Source organism: Lepisma saccharinum, chromosome 20 (genome assembly GCF_977018435.1).
Source record: "Lepisma saccharinum chromosome 20, izLepSacc3.1, whole genome shotgun sequence".
NCBI lineage: Eukaryota > Metazoa > Arthropoda > Insecta > Zygentoma > Lepismatidae > Lepisma > Lepisma saccharinum.
In genome coordinates, this window is record NC_139248.1 from 30501957 (window position 1) to 30515257 (window position 13301).

A 13301-nucleotide genomic window follows, 5' to 3' on the forward strand; every position below is an offset into this window, starting at 1 on the left:
CTTTATGCACAGCAAGGCTAATCGGGACTGGACCTACAGTTTAAAGTGGGATCCGAACCACTTGTGCCTCCACCGGGTATTGAACCCGGGACCCCTTGATTACAAGGCGACGACGTATTTTCTTTTTTTTAAAAAAAATATGAAACAATGATAAGAGTGTCAGTGAGAAAATCAGCCTTATTTTCCTGTTGAGTGTTAATTAAAGGTATGAAGTCTGAAACATTGAAGTTTGCTCTACACACCTGCATCAAAATTGTTGTGTGGATATATTTCTCTTCTGAACTGATCGCGTACCCCCTTCAACTCATTGGTGTACCCCTGGGGGTTCGCGTTCCACACTTTGAGATCCACTGATTTAAGCTATTTTCCATTCAAGTGTTACTTTAGGCTGGAAATGTGCCTATATTTATTATTCACTTGAAATTTCACAAGTTCCTATTTAACATTTCTCCGCTTAGGCGCCTATAGAGATGCACACTGAAGTCATAACACATGACTTGGGAGCTATCTGACTTTTTCAATTTCGAAGAAAACCTTAGTTTTCATCCATTACTAGTTAGTCTCCACGTGTACAGTTATAACAAACAAACAACAGATTAAAGAAAAATATAATATTAATGCTGTTTTGTTCAAGTATGTTTTCTTTCAAATTGACCTGTTCACTTCACCATTATTGATCTCTCGTCATGTTTTCACCCACGGAAAGTAGGAAGTTACGATTTTCTGGTGTAAAAGCATTTGATGCAAAGCGTGTTTATTTTATTTCTCGTGACGTTTACTTAACTATACTAGGGATTCCATCACTAATTGGTTTCCACCTTCGTGTCGTTACGGTGCAGTGCAAAATGACGTTTTCTTGTCGACCAATGAAAGTGGGTGTACACTCCGTAGGTGTACCCATCAAATAAATCTTGTTTTCTTGAGTACACAAACTTAATGAACACCAAACGTGAAATTATATTACATGCAGGAGTAAAGAGGAAATTACTTGCTTAAAAGAGAGCACAGGAATAAGTGATTTGTACCGGGGAATAAGGAATTGATTTTACACTTCGTTATGTTGGATTGTTTCTACTTTCCTTCGGAATCGAAGGAGGAGGATGCATATAAATACGGTAGGCTCAAGTGAGGTGTATCTACGCCTAGTAGAATTCTACATAAATATTTTATTAATTTATTAGTTAAAATATATAAATTTGCAGGCTACAATTACGATGTTTTGTGATTTGATTCTAGGTTGAAGACTGAAGGCCGTTGACCGACTGTACCCTCTCGAGAATTACGTCGAATATTTTTTAGGGCAATTCCATTGTGACGTGTGACGGATGTGACATTCAGACAAATTCGCATTCATTATTTAATTATTTTCTTAGCACCTTGAAAAGTGTAACTCTATAAATATCGTGTAATGTCATTTCTCTTGACGAAAGTTATTTAATTTCAGAATATTCCTCCCATTTCTCAATTTTCAGTTCCAGAAAATACACTTTTCGTAATTGTGACGGGTGTGACACTTCCGAGACATGACTTTAGGAACTTCTTCAGTCTTTCAATACATGGGTTTGGTGAAACAATTTTATTTTATTTTCATAAAGCAAACTTAATTTGACATTTTTATGCTTTCGGTTTTAAAAAAAAATTAAAAATACTACATACTTTTTTTTATAAACAGTTTTGCTTATGTGACGCGTGTGACAAATTTTGTGACATGTGTGACACCATGTACATTATTAAATTTATAGGATTATGGAACAATGCCAAGACTATCAAAATTATCATAAATAGATTCTTCAAACTAAGGAGTGTTACGCAAATGAAGTAGTATACTTCAGAGCTTAAGATACATAAACAATAAATAAACAATTAGAATGAAATTGGTTTTCTCATGGTGTAATATTATATCATAATGAAACAAAATTAAGTGGAAACACCTCACTTAAATCCTCACTTCTACTATAAACAATATTATAGTTTTTTAACGTCATTTGAAAGCCATGAAACTATTTTTTTTAAAATAATCCCAAATTCTGCATAGTTTTCACTTTAATTTTACCTAATAAATTATACTTTGAATGAAAATAAAATTAACCTCGTTTCTTCACTTTCACATAGAAAGGCTCTTTAATTGATAGATTCCGGATGTTTTATGTAACATAAAATGTGTTTCAGACTGCGGAAACTACACGGTGGGGCAAAAAAGGAAGGTAAGCGAAGTTATATCTCATTTCCATGTTTCGGTTACCTTTTTTTGTCCCACCTTTTACAAATAACCGAGATATTTGATTCCAAATTACGGCCCTCGTAAGTAAAAAAACCTCCTACCTCAAAGTACTTTTACAGTTTCTTATTCGTTAAAACTGGTCACATTCAAATTGTGAAAAGAACAGTACAAACGATAACGTGACCAAACTTAACGCTCCTAAATCCTAACCTAACAAAAACGTAAATTGCTAACAGCGTTAAACCTAAAACCCCTAACCTAACTACGTAAAATTATAAGCACAAATATATCTAACACTCCCAACGAAAGTGTCACTTATATTTTGGTTTCGTAAGATTCCAGTCCTTAGTGTTTGATTTACTTTATATTATAATACAAATAAATATAAAATAACCGATATTTATTGTAAATTTATGGACCTTTTTCGTTAATATTTTGTGTTTATGAATCGGTAGGCAACGTCCGCATGGTGTTTGTCTTGGGTTGTTTTTCACAAAGCCTTCGGGCTGTGCTGTTTCAGGCTAAAGAAACAAGGTACTTTACGTCACCATAACTTCGCGAGCTTGAAACAACAGAAAGCGTACATAAACGACATACTCTTCATAAACCATGCAAAAGTTTTCACCTTTAGCCTGGTTACGATGGGTGAAGGCGGAAGGGTACCGGAGCATGTATAAAAATCATGAGTGATTCTCATTATACATAACGTGAAATGATATCATTTAAGTCATGGGTTCGAATCCCGGCCTGGGTCTGTGTGTATTTTGTGAGTGTCCCTGTATCAATTTTATCAAATCATCACGCTGCCAAAAGTGGCCGAAAAGCAAAGTTAAACACCTGAAATCAATCAATTAAGATTAAGGGACCAAGTAGCGAAATGCCGCGAAAATTGCCATAAAAATCGACTATAAATTCCATTGTGCGAGAAACGTAATGTTTTGGAATACATTTCAACTCCGTAAATATACGTTTCCCTGCTACCAAAACTTCTGATATCGTCTTGAGAACAGTTCATCTTTATGTAGGGGGAAAAAAATCTGAAGATTCTAAGTGGGAAGTGTAAGTGTTTTGTTACACCCGGTACGAGTATTTGTAAGCGTGCACCATGCTTTTTACAGTGAAGATCAATCACCGTTCATACTTTTCTTCAATCATTTACGGATTCTTGTGGTACGCTGTATTTGATTGATTTGGTGTTTTAAGTCCACTTTATGCACAGTAAGGCTAATCGGGACTGGACCTACAGTTTAAAGTGGGATCCGAACCACTATGTACCTCCACCGGGTATCGAACCCGGGACCCCTTGATTACAAGGCAACGGAGCTACCACTGCGCCATCGGGGAGGCCCTTGGTACGCTGTAATCAGAAATTCTATCAGGTACTGTGGATTTGAGTCTTCAGTGAATTTTGAGAGTAGAGTTGATCCCTTATACATTTCGCATTTAAAACTTACTCCTAAAGCACACGTTTTTTGTTATTGTTAACGTAATGGACGTGATCAAAGCAAACTATTGTAGGTGGCAGCACGCTTTTGATGGGTAATTGTTCTCCCATTTAAATACATGTACATGGGGAATTTTATGCTGAACGTGCTGCTATTACATTGAATTGCAAGTTTAATTTCATCTTAACCTCAGAAATTATGTCGGAACATGATAGATAAATAATCAGTGCTGTGAATTTAAGAATTTTATTAAGACGATCGTCAACAACAAAAAAGATATCGGAACTCAAAGAAGCCTTAAAATTTGCACAGAATTTGTTTACGTCATTTGCAATTTTCACAATTCAAGTGCTTTATTCTTGTGAATCTGGTAAGGAATAATACATAATAATTCCATGCGACTGTACTTTTATTTTTATAGTTGTTATTAATAACTGACTCATTTTTTTACGTGATATCATACTTTTCCTCATGGCTAGTAAATATGGTTCTCTATTTTATTCATACACCTTTATCGAGAAGAATAGTTATTACAAAAAATATTTTATATTCTGTGCCATGTCTCGCAACCTCTAGGGCTTTCTTATTTACAGGAATTTAATTGTAAAATTGTTGTAACCCAAAACAAAAAGGACGAAAATACGGGGGGGGGGATGTCTGTTTAGTACAAAGAAAACATGTTAATATTAAGTTATCATATAGAGCATAGTGTATAATATTAAAAACCATGCGCTTACTCACGTAATACATTTTTTCTTTGTAAAATGGTGAGTTCCTCCGATTCCTACTCCCGCCGTTGATTTACACATACTCGCAATTGGCAACAAGAGGAAACATAAAACGTAGTGTAAAAATCTAAATTTTTGTATTATAGGTCCATGTCAGCTAGGAACGACCTAAATTACATCAAGTTTAGTGCTCTTTGTTCATAAACATACTATATTTAGCCCGTCTGTGCTACCTTGCCGTTGCGCTTTAAGATATTAATTCTTAGGTTCAGGAGAATGTAATTTTCGGAAACATATGACTTGTTATATAATCTTAGAGGTTTGCTAAACACATTTTTGTTGTCGATTTACACGAGAACTTCTCACCTTCGTTGAAAATAACGTTTGAATAGCCATTCTATCGCGCTCCAATGTAAAGCTTAGGGCAACCAGATGACGAACGAAATTCTTTAGGGACGCAACAGGGGTGGCTCCTCTAGCGGAAAAGTATGAACAGCCCCGTTGTGATAATGCTATTAACTATTGTACTGGACAAGGTGAAGAAGTATGAGGTATGCTTTACCGTAATAACATCGTGCTTGTTCTACATAATTTTTATCGGTGTCATTGAATTTCAATTTGAGAATGGATTTATCAGTTATCATGATTGACACGCATTAAATGAATAAATCCAATAGCAATTTGCCGTGGTTGATTACAGAGCTGTTCTGCATGATGGGTAACAATTGGGTTACGGTTTAGTCACGACTTGTCTCTTGATAACGGTGAATGCATATCTCTTTTATGGCATAGTGTAAGAAATATACGTGCAGGTGATTTGCTGCAATCTTGGAGCTAAAGTAAAGAATGCCTAAGGCGTTTGGAACATGAGATGAAATGCATGGATTGAATTGTTTGGGCTATTTGCTGCCGTCACATTATACGGGACCCAGCTTCAGTGGCGTGCTTAAAGAAGGGTTGCTGGGTTGGGCCAGTATTTCTAAGGCCGTGCCCGAAAGGTGCAAGACCGTAGTTCAAGCGAGCATCCTCCGAGTATAGTCTTGCAGTGCGGTCTTGAAGTTGTGGACTGGAAGTGAAAGTCTTTCAAATTGCACTTCGACTGCAGCGCCAAATACGGTCAGCAGATAAGGCTGAGGACACATTGTTTTCCCCGTGTTTTAAACACTCGTTTTTCACCATAGAAATCACATAACATTTTCACATGTTCTTACACATACATTTCCACACATTAGAAAGACTTTAACCAACAACTTGCTGGCCCATAACGTATGTTTAACCTGTATAGCTGCCTTTCTACCTCTGTGATTTTAAACAAATGAACAACGACTGCGGAACGATCTGTGCTGCGAGCTGTACACTTGTGTACTTCTGTACTTGGCTCTTTCGAACTGTACTAGGTTACGTCACTTCCGTCAAGACCATACTTTAAGTCTGTACTTTTTACCATTCGGACAGAGCCTAAATAAAAGAACGTCAAAGATGGCGAAATGAGGGTTGACTACTAAAATAAGTATACGTAACCCCTCCCGTTTCTCAAATTCTGGGCACGTCACTGACCAGCTGCTTACCATAACTAAAATCAATACATGTCTCTGAGGACTGAAATTTCCTTACCTGGTTAAAATCTGAGGCTGTAAAGAGCCAATCAGCACATATAAGAACCAAACACAGGTCAAGGCACGGCTGACCGTAGGACGCCGTGCCAGACGCCAGAACCTCGTTGGCATGAAACATTGCAGTTATCGGGGTGTAGGGTACTACGTAGAAGTGAGGTTAACTTTTAGATACCTTTTATTTACTAAGGTCACCCCTTTTACCCATTAAATTGCTAATTCGCATATGTCCATACTGGAAAATAAACTACAATTTGTTTGCATGTTTTAAAGCCTTATGACGCTAGTATTCGAACCTACAGGCTTCGTAACCCTCTAGGTCGATCAATCAGTCACATAAGATGACCAGAAATAATATGTAATATTTAAATACACTGATAATTAGGGTAGGGCATGCAATGACCTAAAAATGATAAATAAAAAATTAATAAAATGACCTAAAAATAATAAAGCATTACTCAAAATTTAAAAAATTAAGAAAATGACCAATAACTTTGTTTAAACAATTTCCTGTTATTAGTTCCTAAACAGGTAATAAATTGATTTTGGAGAGTAATTTAATGGATGGCAGTGCACAATTTTTAAATTTATTATAATTTAAAATGATTGTCTAGTTATTGTTTTCTAGTAAAGACTTGTGCATGAAGAAGCTCCTCCCTCCTTCCACTGAAACAATTGGAGCATATTGAAAGCAAGCAGTGTCACCTGAATTTAATTCACAGTCAGAAAAATTTTCACCTGACAAATTTCAGAAGTCAGAGTAAGAGCTGAAAATGTTGTTTGTTTACACTTTGACAAGCTATAACCAGCAGAAATATTCAATAATAAATAATACGGCTTTGCTTCTTTGATAGAATTTATTTAGAATTTCTGACCTGGAAAACAAAGTAATGTTTGGGATATCAGCTTAGGAATTAAGGGGTTCATTGTACATATGCCAGGATTAACCACTTTTCACATTCTCCTTCAAGAACCTTCTTTAACTTACATCTTTTGTGTAAAAACGTTTTTATATTTTTCTTCATAATACAACTATTCTGAATTAACTTAGTTCATTTGATTAACATGACAAGTTGAAGAAATAATTTATATATTAGTAGTATGTTAAAACATTCAAAATTAGTTTGAAAAGTTGGGAAATTTGGATTAGCAAAATGAGTGAGAACCTTGTGCTTATATTTATAAATGCAGAAGCAATATGAGCACAAATACTAGGGACGTTCAATATATAAGTTTCCCTGTGCTATAAAATATTGTATAAAACAATGTCATTAAAAAAAACACATGGTTGACAAGCGCCATCCTTCGTCTACAAGGAACAACAATCGATTCGTTATCAGACGTGAAGGCGCATGCGCTCAAGGGCGAAAAGTAAATGCTTGTTCGGAAAACGCGGGCTCGCGTCATAAGGAGTTCAGAAGCATGGATGCTAAGGGCGTTCTTCTTATGGACTTTTTGGAACGAGGAACAACAATTAATGCTGACCGTTATTGTCAAACATTGGATAAACTGAAAAACGCAATTCGACACAAGCGACCATGTCTCCTGTCAGCTGGTGTCATTCTTCTTGACGATAACGCTCGCCCCCACTCAGCAGTGAAAACACAACACAAAATTGAAGAATTGTGGTGGGAACGGCTGCCCCACCCCCCATACAGCCCCGATTTAGCGCCGAGTGATTTCCATCTTTTTCCGGTGTTAGTCTGAATTGCAAGGTTACCGTGTCGAAACAGATGAAGAAGTGAAGCGTAATGTGAGAATATTGCTCAATAGCCAGAGCCCTGATTTTCTTGCAAAGGGTATGGACAAATTGGTGCAACGGTGGGACAAATGCCTGAATCTCTATGGGGATTATGTGGAGAAGTGAGGAAGGATCCTCCTACACCTGTATGAATAGTTTTCTAATGTATGTTAAAAATATTTTTTTTACAGCATACGGAAACTTATATATTGAACGACCCACGTACATACGCGTGGAAGCTATTCAAACAAATGTTATCGGCCGCTCTCTCTTAGTCATGATCACTCAACGCTATGCCAAGTTTCGATCTAGAGTGGAAAACGTGGAATGCAGTGGCGTACTAAATTACATTGCATGTCTAAAATGTAGGTCATTGTCATAACTGTTTTGATCTTCGTCACTAGCGCAGGAAATATCGATTAGGAAAACACAGAACGATGTTTCCTTCCGTGAAATGTGGTTTTCATCCTCAACTTATCGCGGTTAGTGCAGGAACTTGAATTTATTTTTTGTCACGTGCCGAGTAAGTAGTACGGTACATAAATTTCATATAATTAATTAGCTTATGAGTACAACTTCAAAGTAGTAGAAAATTCATAGAATCATTTCCGTTGCATAAACATATTGCCCAATACTGCGAAGTGATACATATACAGTAGAGTTATTTTCTTGTAGTTTACGGTCATTAGAGGCCTAAGAAAACAGTTTTCGTTGTGACGTTTCAGGAGAACACACGCTCCCTTCATCAGACATTTATTTTTATTTTGACTAAAGATACAGTTATATAATAACAATGGCTAAGAATTTTTTAAACAAAAATAATCCGTTATATAATGGATTGTCAATGTTATATTGTTGAACTGTGAAAAGAAGCAGTGTCTGTTTTATTTTTACTCCAGATTAAAAATTTTGATCACATTATTTTTTATTTAAAATTATGAATCCCAAATATCATTAGGTAATTCAAAGTCATCATTGTTTTCACAAAGTTTCTTGATGTTTTCTGTTACATTAAATTTTAAAGATGGTGGCTTACTCCATTTGTGAAAAAGAAAAACTTCATACTGGATCTATGTTACCATTTTCATTATTTAATTTATTCCAGTGTTCTTCTGCAATCAACGAAGCTTCCCAGACATTCAACTCTATGTTTCCGTTCAATCTTTTTAAAACCCTTATATTTTTAATCAAATGCTTCTCTTCGATGATGTGAGCTGACAAACCTGTTCTTGGGTTTAGATTTATAATGTCCAAATCGTGTTCGTGCCATCTTATTGCCATTTTCCTTGCTGTTTGTCCTACATAATTTTTTGAACATGAACAACTTATATTATATATTCCTGTGGTTTCCACATCTGGTAGAGAGTTTCTCATTTTGAATTCATTAAATGTACATTCCAAACTTCTTGGTGAACTAAAAACAATTTTGAAATTAAATCTAAAAAATATTGTAGAAAATAATTCTACAATGCAAGCAATGCGTACATACAAGAAAAACTATACAGTAGAGCCTCGATAATACGATGTTCCCTACAATCCGAGGCAAAAAGAAAAAGTCCGTGTTTCTTCTGATAAGTATGTTTGTGCACTGAAACTGCAACGTTCTGAAGCAGACCTTGACAGTTTATTTCAAGTGTAGGTTTCAATACCGTTTAACAATTTTATCCTATCATCATTGTTGCTACTGTACTGAGCAATTCAAGTACAATATTCATATTAACACTGTATAACCTATTTTTCACTGTAGTTTTTAGGTTATTTTGTATAAAGTCCGAGTTACTTGTAATTCGATGTAGTCTAGGCCATTCACCTCGATTTCTCAGAAATACTCGTTTTCAAAACCGTGAAGTGTGGAAATACGATGAAACGTGGATATAATAGTATTATTTAACCGAAACTGGCCAGTACTTCAATACGTAACCACAGAAACACCAACTGGCTGTTGTTTATACTCTTGATAGACCTTCCCGATAGTGTAGTGTCTAACGTTGTCTTGTAATTAGAAGGTCTCGGATTCGATTCCAGTGGAAGGTAGAATGGTTCGGGCACCTCTTTAAATTGATAGTCTAGTGGTGATTATCCTATCTGAGCATAAAAGTGGACTTAAAACAAATGCCTGAATCACACGACACTAGATTTCCTGCTGGATTTTCCAGTTAGACTTGGACTAGTTGTGTAGTACTTGCTCAGCTGCTAGTTTTCGCCTCACATGATACTTGTTACCGAATTTGTCGGTACACTTTTGTTCTCACAAGGCATTGCGCAGAGCAGGCGACCAAAATAAGATTGATGGGCGACTTGAGGAAAAACGTCTTAGGAGACTAGCTACTGCTGTTATTATTTAACATTTATAGATATTTAAAAAAAGATAAGGTGGTATTGAAGGTGTACTCAACAAGTTTTTAAATTAACTCTGGCATATATTCATTATTTGAACATGAGATTCGCAGAATTCATTCATAAAAAAATATTGTGTTCAACTAAATATGTCGAATCTTTAATACAATGGTAATAACAAAGATTTTCATTATCAGTAATGACATGTGTACAAATCTCATCGCTTTGGATAAATTCCTAAATATTAATGAACATGAATGCACCTTGTCTCTGTTGAACAGCGATCAAAAATAACCAACGCTCGGAAACCACAGACAGAAACTCTTCCTTGCTAAACTCACAGATTACCTTCACATGACCCAATTTCGCTCTGATTGGCTGTTACCACAGAATCTACCAGAGAAGTCAGTTGCAATAAAACACGGTCTGGTCCTGAAAACCAGTCAAGCAGCCAGCTCGGCGACCATGATTTCCAGCCAGGTAGCCAGTCCAGCACCAACTAGGGCATTCCTACTGGAAATCCAGTTCCGTGTGATTCAATCTTTACTAAGGAGGGTGTCTCGCTGGCCGAGCGCTTTGGACACGATCTCGACTTCGTAGGTTCTGGATTCGAGTCCCGGTCAGTGTCTGCCGTTCCTTGTTTCTGTTCCTTCGTCAGCTTTATCTTACAATCTTGGTCACTGCCGTTATTATTGGTTCTTTCATTCTTGCCTACGAGTATATAACCCACATAGGCAGTCTAGTAGAGAGAATAAAAAGTCCTTATATTGTGATGAAATGAACTCAGATATATGACGAAAGTTACAAGTAGTCTTATAGATTCACGAAAACATTCATGGACGGATGTGATAGGTGATTATCTCTGGTTATCGTTTCTGAGATTCCAACGACATATATATATCTCGTGAGGCAAAACTCTTATCAGCAGCTCTTGGTGACTTTCCGGAATTATGAATAACGAAGTGTTAATCTTATTTCTTAACTTTACTGATTTTGAGATATTGATCTCTTTAGAACTGAATGAACCTTTATGTAACATTTGTCCAGTGGCGTGCTCAAATTTCATGAGATATTTACGTTTTATGCTATGTTTTGTTATTTCTTCATGTATCGGACGGTACTTTTAGTTTGAGTTTTAAGTTAACTTGCTACGTCCTCGTAGCGTTGTACTGAACTGTACAACTTACCTTGCTAGTTCAGCAGAGCAGGCTGGTTAATCCCAGGGTTCGGGCTGAGATACTACGTTCCCTCCCCTTGTATCTACAGGTGAAGTCCAATGAAAATCCATGAGGTTGTTCTCCCGATTCAGGTATTCCACAAGTACGTAATAAACTTTTGAAATAGAAGAAGACCGCAATATGTTCCAATTAGCGTTTATTAGAAACACGCACGTATATCGATCGCGTAGTAGTAAAATACAATTAAAATAATTCCGACCGGTACAACGCGAGAGATGCGTAAGCCTAAACTTCCGCAACGCGCAACTGCTAACCGTTCTCTGGAAAAGCGGTTATACCTCCCCACTGACACGGGGTTACCAGACACAATAAATTTTAATACTAGAAAGTAGATAAAAGAAAACAGTAATATATTGGAAATGCACATTAATCTGGCACAGTGAATTTTGGTATGTGGTGGCAACAATGCAATCGGAAACGCGTGATCTTCTCACACCACAAGAATTTAAATAAATCAACAATGGCTTTCAAAATATAATAAGAGAAAAGAACGGCGTTTGCCAAAAACATGAAACAACGAATAGATATAAGGAATTTAACTCAGAAATTAATAACTTAGGTTTCACTAACCTGATTGAAATGAAACTTACAACAATGTTTAGAACATTTAAAGGCAAATCAAACTATTGATGTTGAGTATATAAAAATTGCTTAAATGTGCCGCTGTTTATACTTGTAGATATAGCCTATCAGTATATAATGTTAACGATTATAAAGGCGGCCGTATTGGAAAATTGGCTGAAGGCATTAATATAATATTTATGAATATATATATGAATCATTAACTGTAAAATACGTGAAACTATAATAAACATGAGATAATAATATAAATCAACGAAGTAATGGCCAACTCGGGTTCATTATATACTTTATGCACGGATAGGCTAATCGGGACTAGACCTAATGTTTAAAATGGAATCCAAGCTACTATATATATATATATATATATATCCATCGGGCAAAAAAACCTGGACACCTTAATTGCGAAGCGATGACGTTACTGCTGTACCATCGGGGAGGCCATTGACGATATGGAGATGAGTAAATGGAGGAGGTTATAATCAACCCTACCAATACAGTAAAGAAAGGGTAGAAGAAAGGCTGAAATCTTATCGTTTTTTGTTGGTGCAAATTGAATGCGTGATTTTATCTAATTATTTCTACTGGAAATTGCCGGGAAAGTGGCCAGTGTGGTCTAATGTGGTAGCTACGTTGTTCCTTCTTGGGCGATAGTCGGTTCCTAACTCGTTAATAGCCGCCGCTTCTGCCCCGCAGATAGCCAGTTTTTGGCCCGCAAATACAGGGTGTCTATGAAAGAACTCCGTGGTTTTAAACAATGATAGCGCGCAAACGGTATTAGGTAACTCAGGTTAGTTAATTACTTTGAAATCAGTAGCTCATCAAGTTTTATTCACGCCGTTTGGAGTTGTTTATTCCAACAAAGGTTGGCAAAGCTGCGCAGCGTTGACCTTGAAGTGGCCGAGCCGAGCCGAGCCGAGCCGAACACAGTACAGTTCAGTGCAATGGCGACGCCACCACAGAAGGCGCAGTGTGTGATATGGCTTGTAGAAACTGGATCTGTTATTACTGTACAGCGGAACTTTCGACGCGAGTATGGTGGTGTTTAGCCTTCGGACAAAACAATTCGTCAATTGTTTAAGGCGTTTAAAGAAACTGGAAATGTGGATTGGAAGGAAAGGGCTTATTCCATGGCCTCCAAGAAGTCCGGACCTTACTCCCTTAGACTTTTTCCTATGGGGACATGTGAAGAACTTGGTTTATGCGGAGAAAATTCAAGATGGCAATCATCTAAGGCAAAGAATTATCGCATCTGTGGCAACCATCACCCCAGACATGCTGGCCAGGACGTGGCAAGATGTTGATTATCGTTTGGATGTGTGCCGTGCTACAAACGGGGCACACATTGAAATTTATTAAATTGTAAACAAAACTTGATAACGTTATCTTCAAAAATATG

General features: G+C 36.7%; 1 protein-coding gene across 5 annotated transcripts in view; it reads left to right on the forward strand.

Annotated features, from left to right (window-relative positions):
• LOC146003848 (advillin-like) overlaps nucleotides 1-13301 on the forward strand; it is a 143306-nt gene that overhangs the window by 39928 nt on the left and 90077 nt on the right. For 2 of the 5 annotated variants that reach the window (XM_083142306.1, XM_083142307.1), the window contains exon 1: nucleotides 971-1115. The exons of the other annotated variants lie outside the window; for them this stretch is intronic. In XM_083142306.1, coding sequence (XP_082998432.1) covers nucleotides 1058-1115 — 58 coding nt within the window. In that variant the 5' untranslated portion in view covers nucleotides 971-1057. Of the gene's footprint in view, nucleotides 1-970; nucleotides 1116-13301 lie in introns of those variants that run through there. 5 annotated transcript variants of the gene reach the window in all.